Source organism: Arachis stenosperma, chromosome 3 (genome assembly GCF_014773155.1).
Source record: "Arachis stenosperma cultivar V10309 chromosome 3, arast.V10309.gnm1.PFL2, whole genome shotgun sequence".
NCBI classification, from domain to species: domain Eukaryota; kingdom Viridiplantae; phylum Streptophyta; class Magnoliopsida; order Fabales; family Fabaceae; genus Arachis; species Arachis stenosperma.
Genome location: NC_080379.1, coordinates 167,433,390 through 167,453,667, shown reverse-complemented (window position 1 = coordinate 167,453,667; position 20,278 = coordinate 167,433,390). Strand labels below are relative to the sequence as shown.

At 31.7% G+C, this 20,278-nt stretch overlaps 3 protein-coding genes across 3 annotated transcripts; all 3 read right to left on the bottom strand.

The window, feature by feature from the left end:
• Nucleotides 1–4,757: 4,757 nt before the first annotated feature.
• Nucleotides 4,758–6,004, bottom strand: LOC130967720 (polygalacturonase inhibitor 2-like). Its single transcript, XM_057892711.1, has one exon. The coding sequence runs from the start codon at nt 5,945–5,947 to the stop codon at nt 4,928–4,930; it is 1,020 nt and encodes a 339-aa protein (XP_057748694.1). The 5' UTR covers nt 5,948–6,004; the 3' UTR covers nt 4,758–4,927.
• Nucleotides 6,005–9,371: 3,367 nt separating this feature from the next.
• On the bottom strand, nt 9,372–10,676 carry LOC130967881 (polygalacturonase inhibitor 2-like). The gene has a single exon (XM_057892920.1). It carries the CDS (start codon nt 10,629–10,631, stop codon nt 9,606–9,608), a length of 1,026 nt encoding a protein of 341 aa, XP_057748903.1. The 5' UTR covers nt 10,632–10,676; the 3' UTR covers nt 9,372–9,605.
• Nucleotides 10,677–17,525: 6,849 nt separating this feature from the next.
• Nucleotides 17,526–18,557, bottom strand: LOC130967260 (polygalacturonase inhibitor 2-like). The gene has a single exon (XM_057892079.1). The coding sequence runs from the start codon at nt 18,555–18,557 to the stop codon at nt 17,526–17,528; it is 1,032 nt and encodes a 343-aa protein (XP_057748062.1).
• Nucleotides 18,558–20,278: the final 1,721 nt, after the last annotated feature.

Genomic DNA, 20,278 nt, shown 5'->3' with positions numbered 1-20,278 from the left:
GGTAACCCCAATTAGTGAAATAGTTGTTTTTTGAATCTCTTCTAAGAGAGTCTTCAATAGCTTAAAACAACTTGGTGTATAGATTGGAATCCCCGTAACAACTATTTTAATTAGAACTTATCTACCACTAGTAAAAAGAAGACTCCTCTTTCAATGCTAGAGCTTCTGCGCAACCTTATCTTTCATGTAGAAAGGTTTCTTTCTTGGATTGGCTGGGAGGCCAAGGTACTTGTTTTGGCAGCCTATATGTGGAACTGAGAGTAGACCAGCCAATTGATCCCGAACAATAAAAGGAATATTCTTGCTGAAAAAAATAGAGGACTTGTCGAAATTCACTACCGGTCCACTAACTTCTTCATAAGTGCGTAGTACCTTAAGCAAATTTTTGCAATCTCTAGTAGTAGCTTTATTAAACAAAATGAAATCATCCGCAAAGAATAAATGACTGACCTTAGAGTATCTGGGATTCAGTCTTAAATCAGAGATTTTTGGCCTCCATTTTCCTCTATGGATTATGGAGCAGACGGAATAGATCCTCTGCACAAAACAAAAATAGATAGGGAAAGAGGAGATCACCTTAACGTAAACCTTTGCATGGTTTGAAGAAACCATGAGGTTGACCTTCCATAGTAACGGAGTAAGAAACCATCTCTACACACTCTCTGATCCAGTCAATCCACTTCTTGCAAAAACCTATTTTATTCAAAATAGCCCATATAAAACTCTACTCAACTCTGTCATATGTTTTATTCATATCCAGCTTTAATGTTAATTTATAATCTCCATAGGTCTTATTTTTCAGGAAGTGCATGAATCCGTGAGCAATTAGAATATTGTTACTAATTAATCTCCCTGAGTGTCACTAGTAATCCTATTCATGACATTTTGTAATCTGTGTACTAGGATTTTTGAGAGTATTTTATAGAAAACACTACTCAGCCTAATTGGTCTGACCTATTTCATAGAGTTAGCATTTCTAACTTTTGGAAATAAACAAATATTTATATGATTGAAAGCTTTTAACATTTTACCTCTGAAAAAGAAGCTTTTGACTACACATATCACATCTTTTTTAATTAACTCTTAATAGAACTGAAAAAATTTATCCATAAAACCATCATCTTCAGGGGACTGAGAAAGGATTAATAGAGAAAGTTGCTGACTTAATCTCCTTCTCTGTCACTGAATTTGTAAGAAAACGGTTGGTAGTGTCATTAATTTTAGTGCCTATTTTTTAAAGAACTTCAGTTGGATCCATCGGGTTAGATGTTGTAAAAAACTTAACAAAATAATCTTACGCAGCTGCCGCAATACCAACATGGCCAGACTCCAAATTCATCGTCTACCAGTTCTTGAATTTTGCTTCTGCGAAATCTTGACTAAAATTTAGAGTGAAAAAATTTTGTATTTTTATCACCCCAATTTAGCCAATGTACCCTGGATTTTTCCTTCAAAAAACGCTCCTCTTGTTCCAAGTTTTTCTCTAATTCAGCCTCCAAAATTCGGACAGTAGTGCTATCCGCCACCACTCCTTTTGCCTTCTCATTATGCCTACAGTTTTTAATTTAGGTCCCAAGCTTGTTTAACAATTGTAGAAACCTCCTCTCTAAACACCAATGTTCTTGGAACCTGAATCTTTTAGTTCTTCGACTTTCTCTCTCTGAGTTAATTGATAATGGGCAGCAATCTAATCTGGTATCATCTAAATGAGCAACAAAACCATTCGGATATGCTATCCTTCAGCTCTCAGATGCTAAAGCTCTATCCAACCTTTAATTTCCTGAATGAAATTCCTTCCAAAGTGTCTGTTGCACCATGTAAATCTCTTTCCTTCATACCTCAAATCCACCAAATCACCTTCATTAATAAAGTCAGTAAAGCTCTGAATAGATGAGACCGATTTCATCCTTCCTCTCTCATTCTCATGGTGACCTTTAATTGTGTTAAAGTCTCCCACCACTACTAGATTTTTGCCTATCAACTCTCTAATTCATAATATCTTAGCAAATTATTCTGCCCTAGTTGCCTCATTCGTGTGTAAATGCAATGCTATGACATCCCAAACCTTCATATTTTGCTGAACCTCCCAAGTGAAATGTATAAAGAATGAAACATGTGCCAAAATCTGCAGTTTTACCTCTTCCTTCTAAGCTCCCGCAAGACCAACCGGTTCAACACAAAATAGCAACTGAAAACCAGCTCTTATAATCACCCTCTCCATTGTCGAAGTATTACTTTTATTTCGCAGAGAAATAATACTTTGGGAGAATGAAATTTCGTAATCCCTTTGGTGTTGTGAACTGTCAGGAGTTTTTCCAAACTCTGACAGTACCACATTACCATTTTCATGGCTCTTTGGGTGCTCTTTGAAGGATGACATCCTCTTCCTCGTTAACACCAGCATTTATCTCCTGACAAACCTTTTTCTGCCCTGTATTATCCTTCTTCTCCTGAGATCTTCTTTTTCTTCCTATAATGTCAATAATTTTTCTCGCGGCTAATTGTTTCAGTTTGGGTTTTCTCTGTCTGCTCTGTTTTTCGTAGCTGCTGCCTTCTTTAAATACAAAGCATTCATTACTCCCTTGAATATTATTGAGAACTCCCAACAGGGTCATTGGTTTTACTACTCTCATCATCAAGATTCAGTAGCAATTGCTTCCTATTGGGAGAGTTAATTACCAATTTGTTCTCGTTTTTCCTCTGATTTTTCTCCTCCATGGATAAGCTGGTCATACCTTTAAGCAAACTCACTGGCATTGACTTTTTATCTTTTATCCATCTTCGATCTTCCACTACAGAATTAGAAATAATGGTATCGTTCATGTTCTGCTCCCGCCTTCCACCTTGTTATAACCTTAGCCACTTTTTCCATCCTTCCTCATCCACCTCTCTTTTCAAAGAGTCCTCCAGTTGTTTCTGGCAGCCTCTTGTTTCGTGGCCTAAGTGTCCATAATAATTACAAAATATACCAATGCATTCATATTTGAGTGTTACCTCGATTATCTTCTGGTTTGGTGATATCAAGATTAATTTGAGCCTTGATTATTCTGTTTTGCTTCCCTCTCACTTGGAAAATATCCACGTCTAAAATTTTTTCCATATTTTCTCCTATCTTTCGATCAATCTCTTTGGTTTTATGATGTTCCAGAAGCCCTCACAGTTGGACCTACATAGGTACTTGAGAAAATTCTGCATCATCCATTAGCACATCTTCCTTCCACCTTCTCAAATTTAGGATATAGTTTTTGAAGATCCATGGAGCTCCTCTTTCAATCCTTACCATATCCATCTCCTCATCAAAATAAAATTGAAAGAGATTTTTTTCATGGTCCGTGATCCTAAATCCTATTGGTTGTTTCCATATTGCCTGCATTGCTGCCTCTAGAGTGCCTCCGGAGAAGGGTCGATCAGCAAGTAACTTTCTAAGGAGACTCCTAGAGCTAGCATCTCTAAACACTAGATTGGATATCTTTTTTTTCCCACCCTCACTACATCCTCTCTTCCTCCATATTTTTCTATTGTCATTCTCTCTGAGTTGCAACATTCACTGCTATATTGGATCTAGTTGACACCTGAATTGTTGATCGGTTGACACTGTTTTGTGAAATTAGAATTACTCGAGCTAATCCTAGCAAAGCGCATTTTAAAACCCTTTTGGGCGGTATTTTTTCTTGCACTAATTTTTACAAAAAAAATATTATTTGTACTTATATTTATTAAAATTTTCATACATAAATTAATATAATTTGTATTTATATTTTTTATAATCTGTACACATATATTTAATAAAATTTATTTGTTAAAAATAATTTAGTATTTATACTAATTAAATAATAATAACAAATGTTAAAAATTACTGGTTCCAAAATTTTTTCATACTTAAATATTGATGGCTATATATAGTTGTATATTTTAAATATTACTTTATAAAAAAGGGGTCGTTTAATTATTAAAGAATACTTTATTCGATATAAAATAGCTTTTGTGTTTTTAAGTAAAAGTTATATGTCATTAAAAAATTTTGAACTTTTCTTTTTATGAAATTAAACTTTGTAAATGTTCTTATTAATTTTCTCTTTTTGACCAAGATTTAGTCAATTAATGTATTTTTATAAGTTGATGTTAAAAAAAGTTTAAATATATTAATAAAATGTATGTAATAACTACAATTATAAATTAATATAAATAAAAATTATTGATTTTGAATTTTTCTCATATATTTATATAAAAAAAATTAGAGAATCATAAAATTTATTAAATTTTTTTGTCATAAATTAATTATTAATATTTAAAAATATTAACTAAAAAATATTGTTAAATTACTAAATTAAAAGAATTGAGTTTATAATAATTTAGCATTTTTTATTTATATATATTATATAATATAAACAAAAATATTATTTATATATCAAAATCAGTCACTAATATATTTGTGTATAAATATACGTGTGATTTAATTTATTTTTTAATATATATTTATATTTTAATATATATTTTATATTAGTAATTAAGTTTGTAACTAATTTTAGTGTATATAGAACATTACCCAAATATAAATGATCTTTTCATCCTATTATGCAGTGAAATGCTGGCTATCTATTGTGGGTCCGATCCTCCGTTACAAAATGATTCTTTTGAATTATTAGCTTGGGTATTCGAGCATCGAGTTTCTGCTGCCATCATTTATATTCGGCAGTAATAAAGCATAAAAAGTGGTAAAATAATTTGAACATGTGAAAAATGAATAGAGAACAAGATAAGAAAAAGACACATGCATTACAACATTATTACATTATTGCAATACAGATTACAGAGGGTATCTTATTCGTCGGTAAATGCAACAAAAAGGAAGAGTAGTGGGACATGAATGCAGATTGCACTACTGTAGTAGATTATCCATGCCCTTGAGATAACTAATCTAGTTCATCTAGAAAGATCTGCGCCTAGTGCAGCTAGGAAGCGGGGAGCCACACAAGCACTTGTTGTGAGCATACGCAGATGCAACGATATTCGACAAGGCGCCTCCCCCTGGAATCTTACCGCACAGATTGTTGTAGCTTAGGTCCATCGAAGTCAAGTCTCTCACTGTGGTTAGTTGTTGAGGGATGTTCCCATATATTTCATTGTGACTCAGATCTAATATTTGAAGGTTATTGGAGAACTCCACCTTTCCCAGATCAAAAGCCAGCTTATTCCGCGCAAGGTTTATCGTCCACGTGTCCTTCTTGGACCCGAACAACATGGAAGCGTCACCCTCCAGCTTGTTGTTGTCCAGGTACAGATACGTCACGTTTATATTCCCCATCGACTTTGGTATCTTCCCGGATAGCTGGTTCGAGCTTAGCCACAGGAAGGAGAAGTTTGGGAAGGAGTTGAAAATATCGGGGATGGGCCCGCTGAGGCTGTTAGACTGTAAGTCGAGGGATTGGAGGTGGGAGAGGCGAGACAAGGAGGCGGGGATCTCGCCGGAGAGATTGTTGAAGGAGAGACTTAAGTCGGTGAGGGTGGTGATTTGGGACAGGAATTCCGGGATGGTGCCGGAGAGGAGGGTGCTGGTGATGGAGAGGTCTTTGAGGTTGGTGAGGTTGAGGAGGGAGCGTGGGATTGGGCCGGTGAAGTTGGCGGGGCCCAATTGGATAGTGTTAAGGTAAGGGAGGGTGGCGATGGAGGGAGGAATGGAGAGAGGGTGACCTGGTTTCATGTCTATGTTGTCGAGGTTGAGGAAGTTGACGCGGTGGGTTTTGGCTCTGTCGCAGCTGACGCCTTTCCAGTGGCGGCAGCAGTCGGCCGTGGTCTTCCATGAGGAGAGGGCGGTTGGGTTGTTCAAGTCCTTCTTGATTTGGAGAAGCGCCTTCTGATCTTCAGGGTGGCATTGCTGTGTGGCACAGAGTGCTATTGCCACTAGTTGGAGGAGGAAGCAGAATTGGAATATGGTTGAGGAATGCATTATTATTGTAGTTAGAGTAGTTTTGATTTTGGGTTGGGATGAAAAATGAGGGGAACGTAGTGGCTTATTTATAATTGAGGTTTGGATGGGAGATGCATGCATGCATTCATTCGTTCATTCGTTATCAGAAGACGGCTAGCTCATGGCAATTTTATTACCATGGACTGGTAATGGTATTGTCCTAGTCTCAGCGGCGACCAAAAAGTCAAACCGGGTGGCGTCCTTCACAAAAGCCATAAATGAATACTGGTGGAAGAGTAGTGTGGTGGAGCCCATGCATTAAACAATTGCCCAATTATTCCATGATTATATGAACCAAGTTGCCATGTATAGTTTGCATATCAAACAAATTATACTGAACTTCTTGCTTCAATAAACTAAGTTTAATTAAAAAGTAAGTATTGATTTACAAATGTGACAACTACTTTAATAATTGAAAGCGATAAATAGTTTTTCGGTTTTGTTAAGTAGATAATTATTTTTGTAAATAATGTGAATAATGTATTTTAAAATTGATTTAATAAAAATAAAAAATATTCTATTTATAAATTATTTTTTAAACTTTAATATTAAAATAATCATTTGCACATCTAGTGAATTGAATATCCAGTTATTATTAATTATGCATGAATAAATCATATAAAAAAATAACCATTTAATTAAAAATAATGAACATAATCATCTGTATACTTATTAAATTAATTATTCAATATATCAATTATTTACATTATTTAATATTCTTATCGTATATTTTTTCATAATTTTTTGAAACCCTATAATTAAAATTCGAATTTTTTTATTTTAATATTTATGAAGAAACGGCTTCTGGTTTTGACCTTAACTTTTGAAATTCAATGGTTTGGGTCTTGTGGTCCTCTTTTATACGTTCTCCACTTTCGGATCTTTTTGCTTTCAAGTTATCCCATCCACCTTTAAATCCGCCTGGAATTGATCAATTTGTCAACAATACTATATATATTAAGGTTAAATAAGAAAAAATATAAATAGATAATAAAAATATTAAATAATACAAACAATAAATATATTGGATGTTTAATTTATTATGTGTGTAAATAATTATTCTAATATTAAGATTTAGGTAGATAATTTAGACGTGTAGTGCGTTTTTATTTTATTGGACCAATTTTAGAACTCATTGTTTATTACATTGTTCAGAAAAATCATTGTCTACCTAGCAAAATTTATTAAATAATACTATACATCCTAATAAGTTGGATTAATGTAATAATTAGTTCACTAGTCCGTTTAAATAAGTATCGGGAATTTAAATATATAGGGTTAGATCAACTCTATATATTTGACGTTTAAATTTTAATCAAAATTTATCGGCAGTTATCTTTACATAAAATTAATTGTTAATAACTATTAGATAATAATTTACTAAATATGTCAAATTATTAATAATTTTTAACTATTAATTTTACATAAAAATAATTATATATAAATTTTTACCTTAAATTTAACATTAAATAAGATTTTTTTATTTAATTTCTTAATTAAAATTCTAATAAGACTAAGTAGCCAAAACATCACAAATAATATATGTTTAATAACACTTTCACTTACAAGAGAGTCTAAATCACTCTCTTCATTTAATTGAAATAATTAATTATTTTATAATTATATTATTTTATTTAATTACACAAAAAATTAATTTTAAATTTATTGTGAATAAAATTCTAAAAAACTCTCCCCTATTATTATATCTATAATAATTAAACAGTCTTTCTTTTAAACAAAAATATTAAATTTTTATATTATTAACTCTAACAAATATTTCAAATCACCACAATACATTTTATAAAACAAAAATTCAAATATCTTAAATTTGATACGTCTTTATATATTAAAATTTAAAATATTTAAAATTGTTGATTTATGACATGTAAAATAAAAGAATAACTGATAAATAACAAAAATAATAAATTAGCATCAATTTTTTTATTATGAATGTTATGAGTTTGAAACTATAAATGTTATATGTATGAAATTATGAAAGTTAAATTAGAGAATTTTAATAATTATTATATAATTCATATTTTTATTTACAGACTATTATAAAATAAAAAATAAAAATAAAATATAAAACAAATATAAAACAAATTTTACCAATTTTTTTGATCTCTTATCATATTAGAATAAACTAATAAGCAGGTATATAGAACAATTAAAAAATAATGGATAATAATTATATCTAATACTAGATGTGTTGCATGGAATTGAGAATTATTATATGTAATTTATACAAATATGAATGTTACATATATGTAATTATAGATGTTAATTTAATAATATTTTTAACAACTTCCATTATGTAATTATTCTTTACATAGATTGTTATAAATAAAAATAGCTAGAAAATGAAATATAGAAGAAAAGTATGAAATAAATCTAAAAAAAAACATTGAAGAAGCAAATAGAAAAAAAGAAAAGAAAAAAAAGCAAAGGATATAAAAAAATAATTATACATCAAAGATTGAACACTTACGAAATTAAAACGAATGGTGAATATTTTCTATTAATTATTAGGCGAATTGTGTTTCGGTGCTTGAAGCTTATTGGCATATCAGACCTTTTATAATATAATGAAAGATAATAGAAGAGAAATATTGATCAAACCAACGAAAGAAAATAGAACAGAAATAGCCTGATATTTTAGACATATGATATTATTATATAATATTAAAATCGGTACAGAATTTTAACTTATTATTTTATTACTATTAATGCACATAAAAAACATTATGATAAATTTTACGTGATAAATTAATAAAAAGATATACTATATTTATTATTTATTGTTATAAAAAATTAAATTGATATTTTTTTAATGATTAATTAGTTCAAATTCAAAAATTTCAATGACTTAATTATTATTTTATTTAAAAAAAATAAAAATTGGTTTTATTTTATCCAAGTAATATGTTGCTTTAAGAAAAAATAAAATATTAAAAAATAATGAATTGTCTGCTAAAAGAATACTTAATATGCTTTTATTTAAATACAAAATTATTTTAATAAAAATACTTTTTAAATATGGTTTAACAATATTGACATTTTGTGTCTAGGAACAAAGATGTTTCTCTTTTGTCATCAAATAGTTACTTCATTTCTTTATATAATAATATATAATTAATTAACTTATGTGTATACTTAAAATTTAAAATAAATAAAGCACAAGGCTATTGTAAACCGATAGATAACTAGCTCATTTTTCATTTAAAAAAAATTAAGTGATCAATATTTTCTTATATTTATTTTATTTGTATTAAATTAATATATACTAGTCAATTTTTTATTTTTTTTACTAATTAAAGAATTAGCTTCTAACATTCTTATGTTTATCAAATATCATTAAAAAAAAATAGAAAAGAAAAGATGAACACAGATTACAAGGATAAGATAAGAAAAAGACACAATTTTTTTAAGCTTTTATTACATCAGAAATGAAAGTCAGAATCATTTTGACTTCATTATAACATTAATTATTTATTGCATGCAAAATGTAATAATAAAAAACAAATCCTTCTGTCTAATGCTAATGCTTCCTTGCAAATTAAAGAAGGAATAATGGATACCATAAGATTATTAGTATTAAATTATGCAGTCCCTTCCAGTTGATGCTGCATGGATCGATCTAAAATGATCGGCGCCTACTGCAGCTTGGAAGTGGAGAGCCACAGAGGCATTTGTTATGAGCAAACGCAGATGCAGTGGCGATACTGGACAATCCGGTTGGAATTTTACCGCACAGATTATTGTAGCTCAGGTCCACCGAAACCAAGTCTCTCACCGCCGTTAGTACCTCCGGGATGTTCCCGTAGATTTCATTGTGACTCAGATTCAATATTTGAAGCTCATACGAGAACTCCACTTTTCCCAGATCAAAGGCCAGCTTCTTATTATTCGCAAGGTTTATCGTCCACGTGTCCTTCTTGGACCCAAACAGCATGGAAGCGTCACCCTCCAGCTTGTTGTTGTCCAGGTACAAATACGTCACGTTTATATTCCCCATCGACTTTGGTATCTTCCCGGAGAGTTGGTTCGAGCTGAGATACACGAAGGTGAAGTTTGGGAAGGAGTCGAATATGTCCGGGATCGGTCCGCTGAGGCTGTTGGACTGTAAGTCGAGGGATTGGAGGTGGGAGAGGCGAGACAAGGAGGCGGGGATCTCGCCGGAGAGATTGTTGAAGGAGAGACTTAAGTCGGTGAGGGTGGTGATTTGGGACAGGAACTCCGGGATGGTGCCGGAGAGGAGGGTGCTGGTGATCTGGAGCGTGTGAAGGCTTTTGAGGTTGACGATGGAGCTTGGAATGGGGCCGGTGAAGTTGCCGGGGCCGAATCCGAGAATGGTAAGGTAAGGGAGGGCGGAGACAGAAGCTGGCATGGGAAGAGGGTGGGGGTTCATGTCTATGTTTTCGAGGCTGAGAGAGTTGACACGGTGGGTTTTGCCTCTGTCGCAGCTCACCCATTTCCAGTGGCGGCAGCAGTCGGTGGTGGTCTGCCATGAGGAGAGGGCGGCTGGGTTGTTCAAGTCCTTCTTGATTTGGAGAAGCGCCTTCTGGTCTTCAGGGTGGCATCGCTGTGTTGTTGAAGCAGAGAGTGGTGTTAGCACTAGTTGGAGGAGGAAGCAGATCTGGAATATGGTTGAGGAATGCATCATTATTATGATTGATTCGAGTTTATTGTATTTGATGAGAAATGAAGGCATTATGCTCCTCTATAAATAGTTTCTTAACTTTGTTATTATATTGGAGAAATGGAGATGCATTGCATGCATTCGTTTCCTTTATGGATAACACCACATGTCTTTTGAGTTTTGACCAAATAATCGACAAAACGGTCAAATCGTGTTTGCGCTTCACAAAAGCCATCAAAGAAACTAGCTATCTACTTATCTAGTGGGAGCGCAGTGGTGGCCTGCCATAACTTATTGCTATATGCAACCCATCAAACTAATACTAAATAATCAAATTAGTCTCTTAATTATTTATTTTTTAAGTTGATTTTCAAAAGAATTTTTTAATTAAATTTATCTTTTAAAATTTTTAAGTCATGTTAGTTTCTTCTATCACTTTATTTGTAAATAATATCAAAATACTTTATTTGTAAATAATATCAAAATTTATTAATATGATACGTTAAGCAATACCTTAATACACACCTAAAAATTTTAATTGACTATTAATATATTAATTTCAGATTGAGAAAGACCAATACTTTAAGTTTTTTTCTCAATTCAATTTTCATTTGATTTAATTTCATAAATTTATTATGTTAACAGTCAATTAAAACATCTAAATATATATTAGAGACTTAGAGTATTACGTAACGTATTATATTAGTAAATTTTGATATTATTAATAAATAAAGTGACAAAAAAACTATATAACATGACTAATTTAAAATTTTTAAAGAATAAATTTAATTAATTTTTTTTAAAACTACTTTAAAAAATTAAGTGATTTTTTAAAGAGTAATTTGACCATTTATAAATACGTATGATGTTGCTATGTATGTAAATCTTTTTTATTGTTGGATATTCCAGTTCAAAAAGCTTGACGATGATCATTTCTATATCATCTAAGAATCGTTTGACAACTGTGTCCATATTATGCATATGGTTTGTTGTTCTCACCACTGGCCAATAATTGGCAATTGTGACAACTAGATTATAACTCGTTTGTTTTTATTATTTTAAAAAAAAATCTATTATTGTAAAGATTTTATAAAATACATATTAAATATGTTGTAACTTGTAGGCTAATTTTTTTTGTTATGGAAATAAAAGTGGTGATATACTTTAACATGGTAATCTTTTGTGTTTTTTAAAATTGTGGAAGTATACAAATTCCTGGCACCGATTTCTGTACTTAAAATTTTTTAATTTTTTTTAACACAAATCTCTGGACCGATTTGTGTACCCTACACAAATTCCTGGCACCGATTTGTGTACCTACACAAATCCCTGGCACCGATTTTTGCTTCTCTAGTTAAACGATCCCACATTTAAGTATAACATCCCAACAATCCACATTTAAAAAAAACACCACTACCACTCCAATATTAAAAATAAAAAATTCGTAACTTGTAAGAAGGTCATGCAACTAATCATTTTTTATCTCTATGCGAATAATTGGTTTATACTATTAGCTAGGGGTGCACAGGCCCGACCCCGGTCCCAAACACTTTAGGGATTAATTTGGTGTGATTTTATTGGGTTTATGGTTGAATAAAGGTATTAAAAATAGACTTGGTCATTATTTCGGATCGGGTTCGGGCCATAGTTCGGGTCATCCGAAGTCGACCCAGTGACCCGATCATCATACACAATTAATATTTTGTGTTATTAGTGATGGATCATGACTATTCTTATGTGAAATTTAAATATTATAAACTTTAATATTTTGTGTTATTAGTCATTATAAGACTATAAATTAATGTTTTATGTTTAGAATATATAAGACTTTAAACTAATACATAATATTATGTTATTTGTATTGATTTAAATATTTGGTATTATTAGACAATATTAATATTGATTGTGGTTTTACTTATGACATCCACTTTTAAGCCTTTTATTTGCGTTCGAGTTTGAACTTATGACATCTACTATTTTCAAGTGGTCATAAATGATGTCATCTTTGGTCATAAATGATGTCATCCTTTTTCCATATATAGTAATGTTTTAAGAGTGCCAGCAATTTGTGTCGGCTAGAAACAACTTACATTATCCAGAATTACTAATTCATTTATATGTGTATACCTAATAAATTTAAAATAAAAGAACTCTAGGTTATAATAAGCTGATAACTCAATTAATTAATAAATAAATTTTCCTTTTTTATTATCTTAAATTTAGAAAATAATAATATTATTTTTTATGATAACAAACATATTCGATTGGATTTGAAAACTCAAAAGATTGTTTAATGAATCTATATTGTGTAGGCTTATTAAATGTGATGGTATAATAGCAAAAATTTAACTCATTATTTAATGATATGAATGCAGATAAGCTTTTAGATGGATTAACAACTTGGACCAAACTACCTACCTTCTAAATAAGTCTCATGATGGTCATTCTTTGCTGATATATGAAGCTTATATATGCACACTTTTGGGTAAAAAGAAAGGAGCTCAATTTTTTGTTTTAAAGGATGAAATTTGGACGACATTAAAAATTAATGGTGCTGATTTGATTAGTACAATAAAGAACAAATATCCACTAATAATAAAAAAAAAAAGAAACAAAAGATATTAAGGACAGCACAACCATGATTCTTTGCTACTATAAACCTTGTGTTTGTGTCATGTTTTGCACCTTCACTACCTCTACCACTGCACTCTGATTCCGAAAGAAAAAGATAACCATGATCCGTCTTTGTGATATAGAAATTGTCACTAAGCACATCATCTTTAATTTTTGAAAGTAATGCACCTATACAAAAGGTGCATTGAGTCAATAAAATTTGAAGGCAAAAAAAAGTGAGCACTCAAATATGGTTTTTTCATAGCATTATAGTTACTTATTCTCCTTGAATGTTTACTTTGAATATTTAGCTTTTCTAATTTATCTTTCACTAAAAATTTATTAAATTGTTTGATCTATTTCAATGTTAGTATTATGATTAAGATTATTTATTTTTATTTTAGTGTTAAAATCTACTGATATTATAGTTAGATAATAGGTTTTGTGAATTAATTGTTACTCTTATTGTGTCAAATTAAAATATTATTGTAGTATGTAGTACTGACAAATTTTATATTAGTTATTTTTAGAATTTGAGACTTAATTTTTCATAATATATTAGTGAAAATATGTATTTCAAATTTTAATGTTAAGTTTTTTACTATTTTTTATTTTTTATTTACATGAGACTGGTTTTACCGGTACAATCAATAATTTATTGGTTGAATCAATAAACTAGTAAACTAGTAATTTCATCGATTTAATTACTAGTTCGATTCTGACAACTATGGAAAAAGATAAATATGTGAGGAATATGTAAAAGCCATTAAGAAAAAAAAAACAAAGAGAGTTTAACTTGGAGAAAAAGTCATTAATATGTCAAACTCTTTTGATATATTTTCTGTTTTGTGCCATGACTCTGAAAAATTTTTCTTACTAAGTTGGGTGAGCACTTAACATTAAAGTCTAATCTAAGAAGTTTAGTGGTGACAAACTTAGTTAAAAACTTGTGTGTTCCTTGATAGGACTAGGAAAAATCTAAGGGAATCGATAATTGTAATTTTTGAAAATTACAGTGAAAATTTCATTATTATTGTTATGGAGAATGGATGTACGTAGATTATATAGTACCAAGTGATTGAACTAGAATGTATGTTGGTACAAGCTACTCTTTTCTCCTCTATCTTTTATTTTTGTTTTATAAGACAAAAATAAAATATCGCTTGCGTAATTAATTTAGCAGACACTGCAGAAATAAGCAAGGTTAGCTGGTCAAATAAAAAACCGGTGAGAAAGACGAATCGATCAAAGGTCATAATCGTTGGATTCAAAAATCGCAATTAGACCGTCAAATCGGCTGGTCAAACTTAACCGATTTCAAATTTTTGCCCTAAATTGCACCGATTGTTCAAAGAACCCTAGCCACTCGTCTTCGTTTCTCTCGCTCACTCACACTCACTCACTCTTTCTCGTTCCTTTCGCCTCTGCCTCTCATCTCGAGCTCCTCACTCACTCCCTCACTTTCGTCCAACCACTGCGTTGTCACTGTCGCCGTCATAACTGATGGAAGCTGCCTTTCCCACTACGGTGGTCTCTACCACTATTCAAACTTTGAAGTTACTGTCATCACTGTAACTAGTTTCACTTTGTGCCTCCATCATGCAGTCACTGTCCCACTGCGCCGGCGTTATTCCATCGCACTCTAGCCGTTCAGCCGTGTCAATCTTTCCGTCGTGCTCATTGTCTCCTTCTATGCTCTGTTAGCTACTCTACTTTCTATAAAATATTTTTTTTAACTGTAAAAAACGAATTATTGTTTTAATTGGTTTGTTAATATGTGATTTTTCAATTTTCATTTTTCTTTTTCAATTTTTGTTATCATTACTCATTATTGTGGTTTAGAATTGTGAATGATTTGAAATATTAATTCTGATGTGCTCTAGTTCTATTAAATAATTGATTTGATTCTGATATTTTTGATCTGAACCTTGTTGTTGTTAATATTGTTGTATTATTATATTAATGTTGATTGTTGAGATGATTGGATTGCTATACGTCTGTAATATTATTATTGGCTTGTTCTTATTTATTTTTGGTTGATTAATTATGTTACTAGTTTACTGCTTGTTAAAACCGATTTATTGTTCATTATTCTTGTTTGTTCTTGGTTGATTAAATATAAACTAAGGAATCAAGTTATTTGATTTTGAATTTGTACTATTAATTCTTTTTGAAAATTTTGTTAATTTTAGCTAAAAAATTTTGCTGGAAATCTAAAATTTTGATAATTTTTGTTAATCTTTTAATTTTTTTTACTGTTGTATAATTTTTAATCGTATTATTGTGATTTAATTGTTGGTATTGTTATTACTATGTAACTTTCAATTGTTTTTGTTGGTATTGTATATTCAATTGTTCATTGTGTTCGTTTTTGTGGTACAAATTCTCCTCTAATTTAAAGGTTTTTTTTTTTGTTCTGGATAAACCATTTAGCTTAAATAAAATTTTTTATGGTGCTGTTTTTATATACAAAGAATATATAATACAGTGTGATAATCCTTTTTCTCCTATTTTTGTCCATTTGATTATTGGGTGGTTGTATTTTTGTTAAATTGTTAACTAATTTTGTAATTAATTTTTTTTTTGTTCTGGATAAACCATTTAGCTTAAATGAAATTCTTTATGGTGCTGTTTTTATATACAAAGAATATATAATACGGTGTGATAATTCTTTTTCTCCTATTTTTAACTTTTTTATTATTGGAAGGTTGTGTTTTTGCTAAATTGTTAACTAATTTTTATTGTTGGTAAATGATGGCTGCTTTAAATTTTGTATTATTATTATTATGATGATGATGATGATTATTATTATTATTTAATTTTTTCAGTTTTAGATGATAATATCAATGAAGGAGCACTTAAGAATAATAATGTATCTTGTGGAGAATAATTTGACTTTTAATTATCTCAGTTTTAATGAAAATTTTCATCCATCTGATTATAATTATATATATTTTAATATTTTTATTTATATTTTATTATAAAATAGTTATTTCAATTAAATTAGAATTTATTAAACTGATTAAACTAATAAACCAATAAATTAATAATTAAAAAGGTTTAATAATTAATTCGATTTTCAAAATCTTAAAAATAAATATTAAATTTGTTTGATGATAAATTAAAAACAATAAAAAGTAATTATAAATTTAACTCCTCCTTTTCCTAAGTCATCAATAACCATCATATTATTTCTTTAGTGTATATATATAAATGTGTATTCTTTTAATTAACTTCTCTTTATCAAGAGTGTTATAAAATTGTACTCTTATTATTGTCATAAATAATGTATTCCATTCTTCCCCCCTCCATAGCTAGTTATTCATTCTTAAAGTTATTTATTTTAATATAATCTCATTTTATTACTCAATAATAGAATGCAGCAGGAATTATTATAAAATAAAATAACATTTGATTAATTATTAATAATTAGAACATCTCCGATAATAGAATATGTTTATAGTATTATTTTTAATATTCTAAAAAATAAATTAATTTAAAATTAAATTTACATTCGAATTGATTGATTAAATGAAATTAGTGTTACCTTAAAAATACAGTATTACTTTGATGAAACTTTAATAAAATTTTGTTATTTATATATTTATGTTGATAAAATAGATAGAAATAATATAAAATTTTAATTAGATTAAAATTAAATATTAGAGAGATAAATTTTATTTTTAATTTTAAATTATTATTTTAAATTTATGATTTCACAAATATTTATGTATTATTTTTAGAATCTAAAATAAAATTAAAATTAAATCTAATATTAAAAAGAAAAAGTAAAGATAGGTAATAAAAATATTAAATAATGTGAACAATAAATATATCGGATGTTTATTTTATTAGGTGTACGGATGATTATTTTAATATTAAGATTTAAATTGTTAATTTAGAGATGTAGTGTGTTTTTATTTGATTGGTGGTTTTTCATGTTGTGATGGTTATTGTTTATCTAGCATTGGTGTTAAGCAACGTAATTATTTAGGATGCAAATTAAACAACACAACATATACAAATCTTTTTATGAAATAAGTCTAATCAAGTTAAATAATAAGATTTAGAATAATACTACTACTCATAACTTATTTTTATTAATGTTAAACTAACTTAATTAAACTTAGTTAACAAAATCAGTTAGATGTGTAGCATTATTCGACGAGAAATAACTACAATAATAAGCTTGCTTGTAGTCACTAATGACAGAAGATTCTATTACAATAATATTTCGGAAATACTCAATGTCCCACTGATGAAAACAATCAAACATGGTTGCCTGAGATCAATTATTCCGGCTTATTAACCGTCTCTGCTGCAGGGTGGAAGCGGAGTGCCACACAAGCACTTGTTGTGAGCATACGCAGACGCATCGGTGATACTGGACAAGACGCCTCCGGTTGGAATCTTACCGCACAGATTGTTGTGACTCACATTGAACTTTTCAACGTGGAGGGACTTTATCGCTTCTGGAATCTTGCCATATATTTTGTTGTACCTCAGATCCAACGCGATCAAGAGGTCATTGAAGCTCTCCACTCTTCCAAAATCAAATGCCAGCTTGTTCTTCGAGAGATCTATCCTTGTGCTCCTGTTTGATTTAAACAAGAAGGACGCATCACCCTCAAACATGTTATCGTTCAGGAACACAAACGCCACATTCTGATTCTCTAACGACTTTGGTATGTACCCCGACAGACGGTTATTCGCGAGATCGAGATACAGGAATTGGTTGGAGAAGGACCAGAAAGAGTCCGGGATTGAACCGTTGAGGGAGTTGCCGGAGAGGGTGAGGCCGTCGAGGTTGGGCATACGAGAGATTAGGGAGGGTGGGATGGGTCCGGAGAGGTTGCAGTTGGAGAGTTCCAAGGTGATGAGGTTGTTGAGGTTGGAGAGGAAGGCGGGAATGGTGCCGGAAAGAGAGATGTTGGAGATTTGGAGGTGGTTGAGGTCGAGGGTGGTGATGGAGGTGGGGATGGGGCCTATGAGGTTGGAGACGGACATGATTTGGATAACACTAAGATAAGGTAGGGCAGCGATGGAGGAATGGATTGGAAGGGGGCCGTGGTGGATGTGAATGTGGGAGAGATTGAGGGCGAAGACGCGGTCGTTTTGGGCGCTGCAGGTGACGCCTTTCCATTGGTTGTAGTGGCAGCAGTCGGTGGTTGGGTTCCATACAGAGAGGGCGGTTGGGTTGTTGAGGTCATTCTTGATTTGGAGAAGTGCCTTCTTGTCTTCAGGGTGGCATCTCTCAGCTGATACTAGTGGTGTTACTACTAATAATACTTGCAGGAGGAAGCACAAGCGGAATATGGTTGAGGAGTAATTCACCATTATATATGCTGATTATTGTTGATTCCAATCTGGCTTTTGTTGCCTGTGAAGGTAATGAAGGCATACGTTTATTTATTTATAATGTTACAGCAGCATCCAGTTGCATTTATGCATAATGTTACGGACTTACGGTAATGAAAATTATAATGATTTTGTCAATATTTAACTAGCTGTTCATCGAAGCCGAAAGGGACTTGTGGGGTTCACGGCTATGGCTACTTGCATTGCCACCTTTGCTAGCTCTTTACTATTCTATGGATTGGCCTCCATGCATCTTCTTGTTGAATGAAATGGTCAAACATGTCAGGATGACACTTATTAGCTGTGATGAGAACTTGGATGTTTATAAAGTGTATGTATAGATAGATATTCTTGTGTGTTGCATGTGGGGGTTCGTAGCTAAGTAAATATAATTGTGTAAGCTGAATAATCTGCTGGTTTTTTTTTTCTTGTTTGATTTTAATTAATTTTATATAAACATAAACATTTGTAAAATATTTTGTTTATAAATTTATCAAAAGAAAAAAGTATAGAGTACCAATATACTATCTGCCAATTTATTATCAACAATAATTAATTATTATATTTTAATTACAATTAGCATTAAATTGACCTAAATTAATAAAAAAATTGAATTATAAGAATTTATAACCGCACCGAAGAGATCTGCGACGTGAATTCAGGAAGGTGTCACCCAACCCTCTTCGACAGCAACCCCTAATTGTGTCGTCATTACTCGTCCCTGCGTTCTCCCTCACCCCAGCATTGCATCCTCTGCCTCCACTGTTGCTGTCCTTGCACGACGTGCCGAACATGCTCTTCACAAAGTCACTGCCCATATTACGTCTCCGTGATCGTCGCGTCGCATTTCCTCCGCTACTGTACCGTCGTCTTCACTGCCACATGGACCCCTCCCATGGAGTTGTCACTGCTGCATCGCGCCATTAGTTGCAATGCTTCGAATGCGTGCCGTGGTTCGCATCTGCGCCACCGCCGTGGCCTCCACCCCGATGATTCTCTGGGCACTGTCGGTGCCCTCCGCAACCAATTTCCGTTGCTGCAACGCGCGCTTTGCATGCGCAATTTTCTATTCCGCAGTATCACCGTGGCATCTTCCCTCTCGTGATCTGCATCGCCGCCGTCTACCGCAACGCGTTCCCTCTATCTCGTTTCTACCTTCTCAATCTGATCAAAGACACCTCTATTAAAAGATACATATATAAGGAGACACATCTACAAAGACACTTCTATTAGACACAGCCATAAAAAAGACAATTCTATTAGACACATCCACAAAGACACTTCTATTAAACACAGCCATAAACAAGAGTTGATAGGAATTAGTACAATCCTTATTGGTTACGTAGCAGGATTGTCACTTGCATGGAGAGAGGGGTAGCCCACACAACTCAATGTGGAGGTACCTCTGCAACCTGCCCCCTTGCGGAATAAGTCCACACATGAGATTATTGCTAACATTCAATCTTGCCAAAGGCTGCAGCTTCGCCAGTCCTTCAGGGAGCTTCCCATATATCCGATTTTGATTCAGAATCAGATTCGTTATGTTCCTGCCAAACTCCACTTTTCCGATATCAAACGACAAGTAGTTCACACCAAGGTTTATTTCCTCCGTCGGTTTCTCCGTCCCAAAGAGAGTAGGAAAATGAGATTTGCGTTTGTTGAGAGGATAAAGGCGAAAGAAAGAGGTTGAGTAAACATAG

Bases quoted from the DNA above. Each gene is read 5' to 3' on its own strand.
- LOC130967720 (XM_057892711.1), bottom strand. From the start codon at position 5,947: ATGCATTCCTCAACCATATTCCAATTCTGCTTCCTCCTCCAACTAGTG.
- LOC130967881 (XM_057892920.1), bottom strand. From the start codon at position 10,631: ATGATGCATTCCTCAACCATATTCCAGATCTGCTTCCTCCTCCAACTA.
- LOC130967260 (XM_057892079.1), bottom strand. From the start codon at position 18,557: ATGGTGAATTACTCCTCAACCATATTCCGCTTGTGCTTCCTCCTGCAA.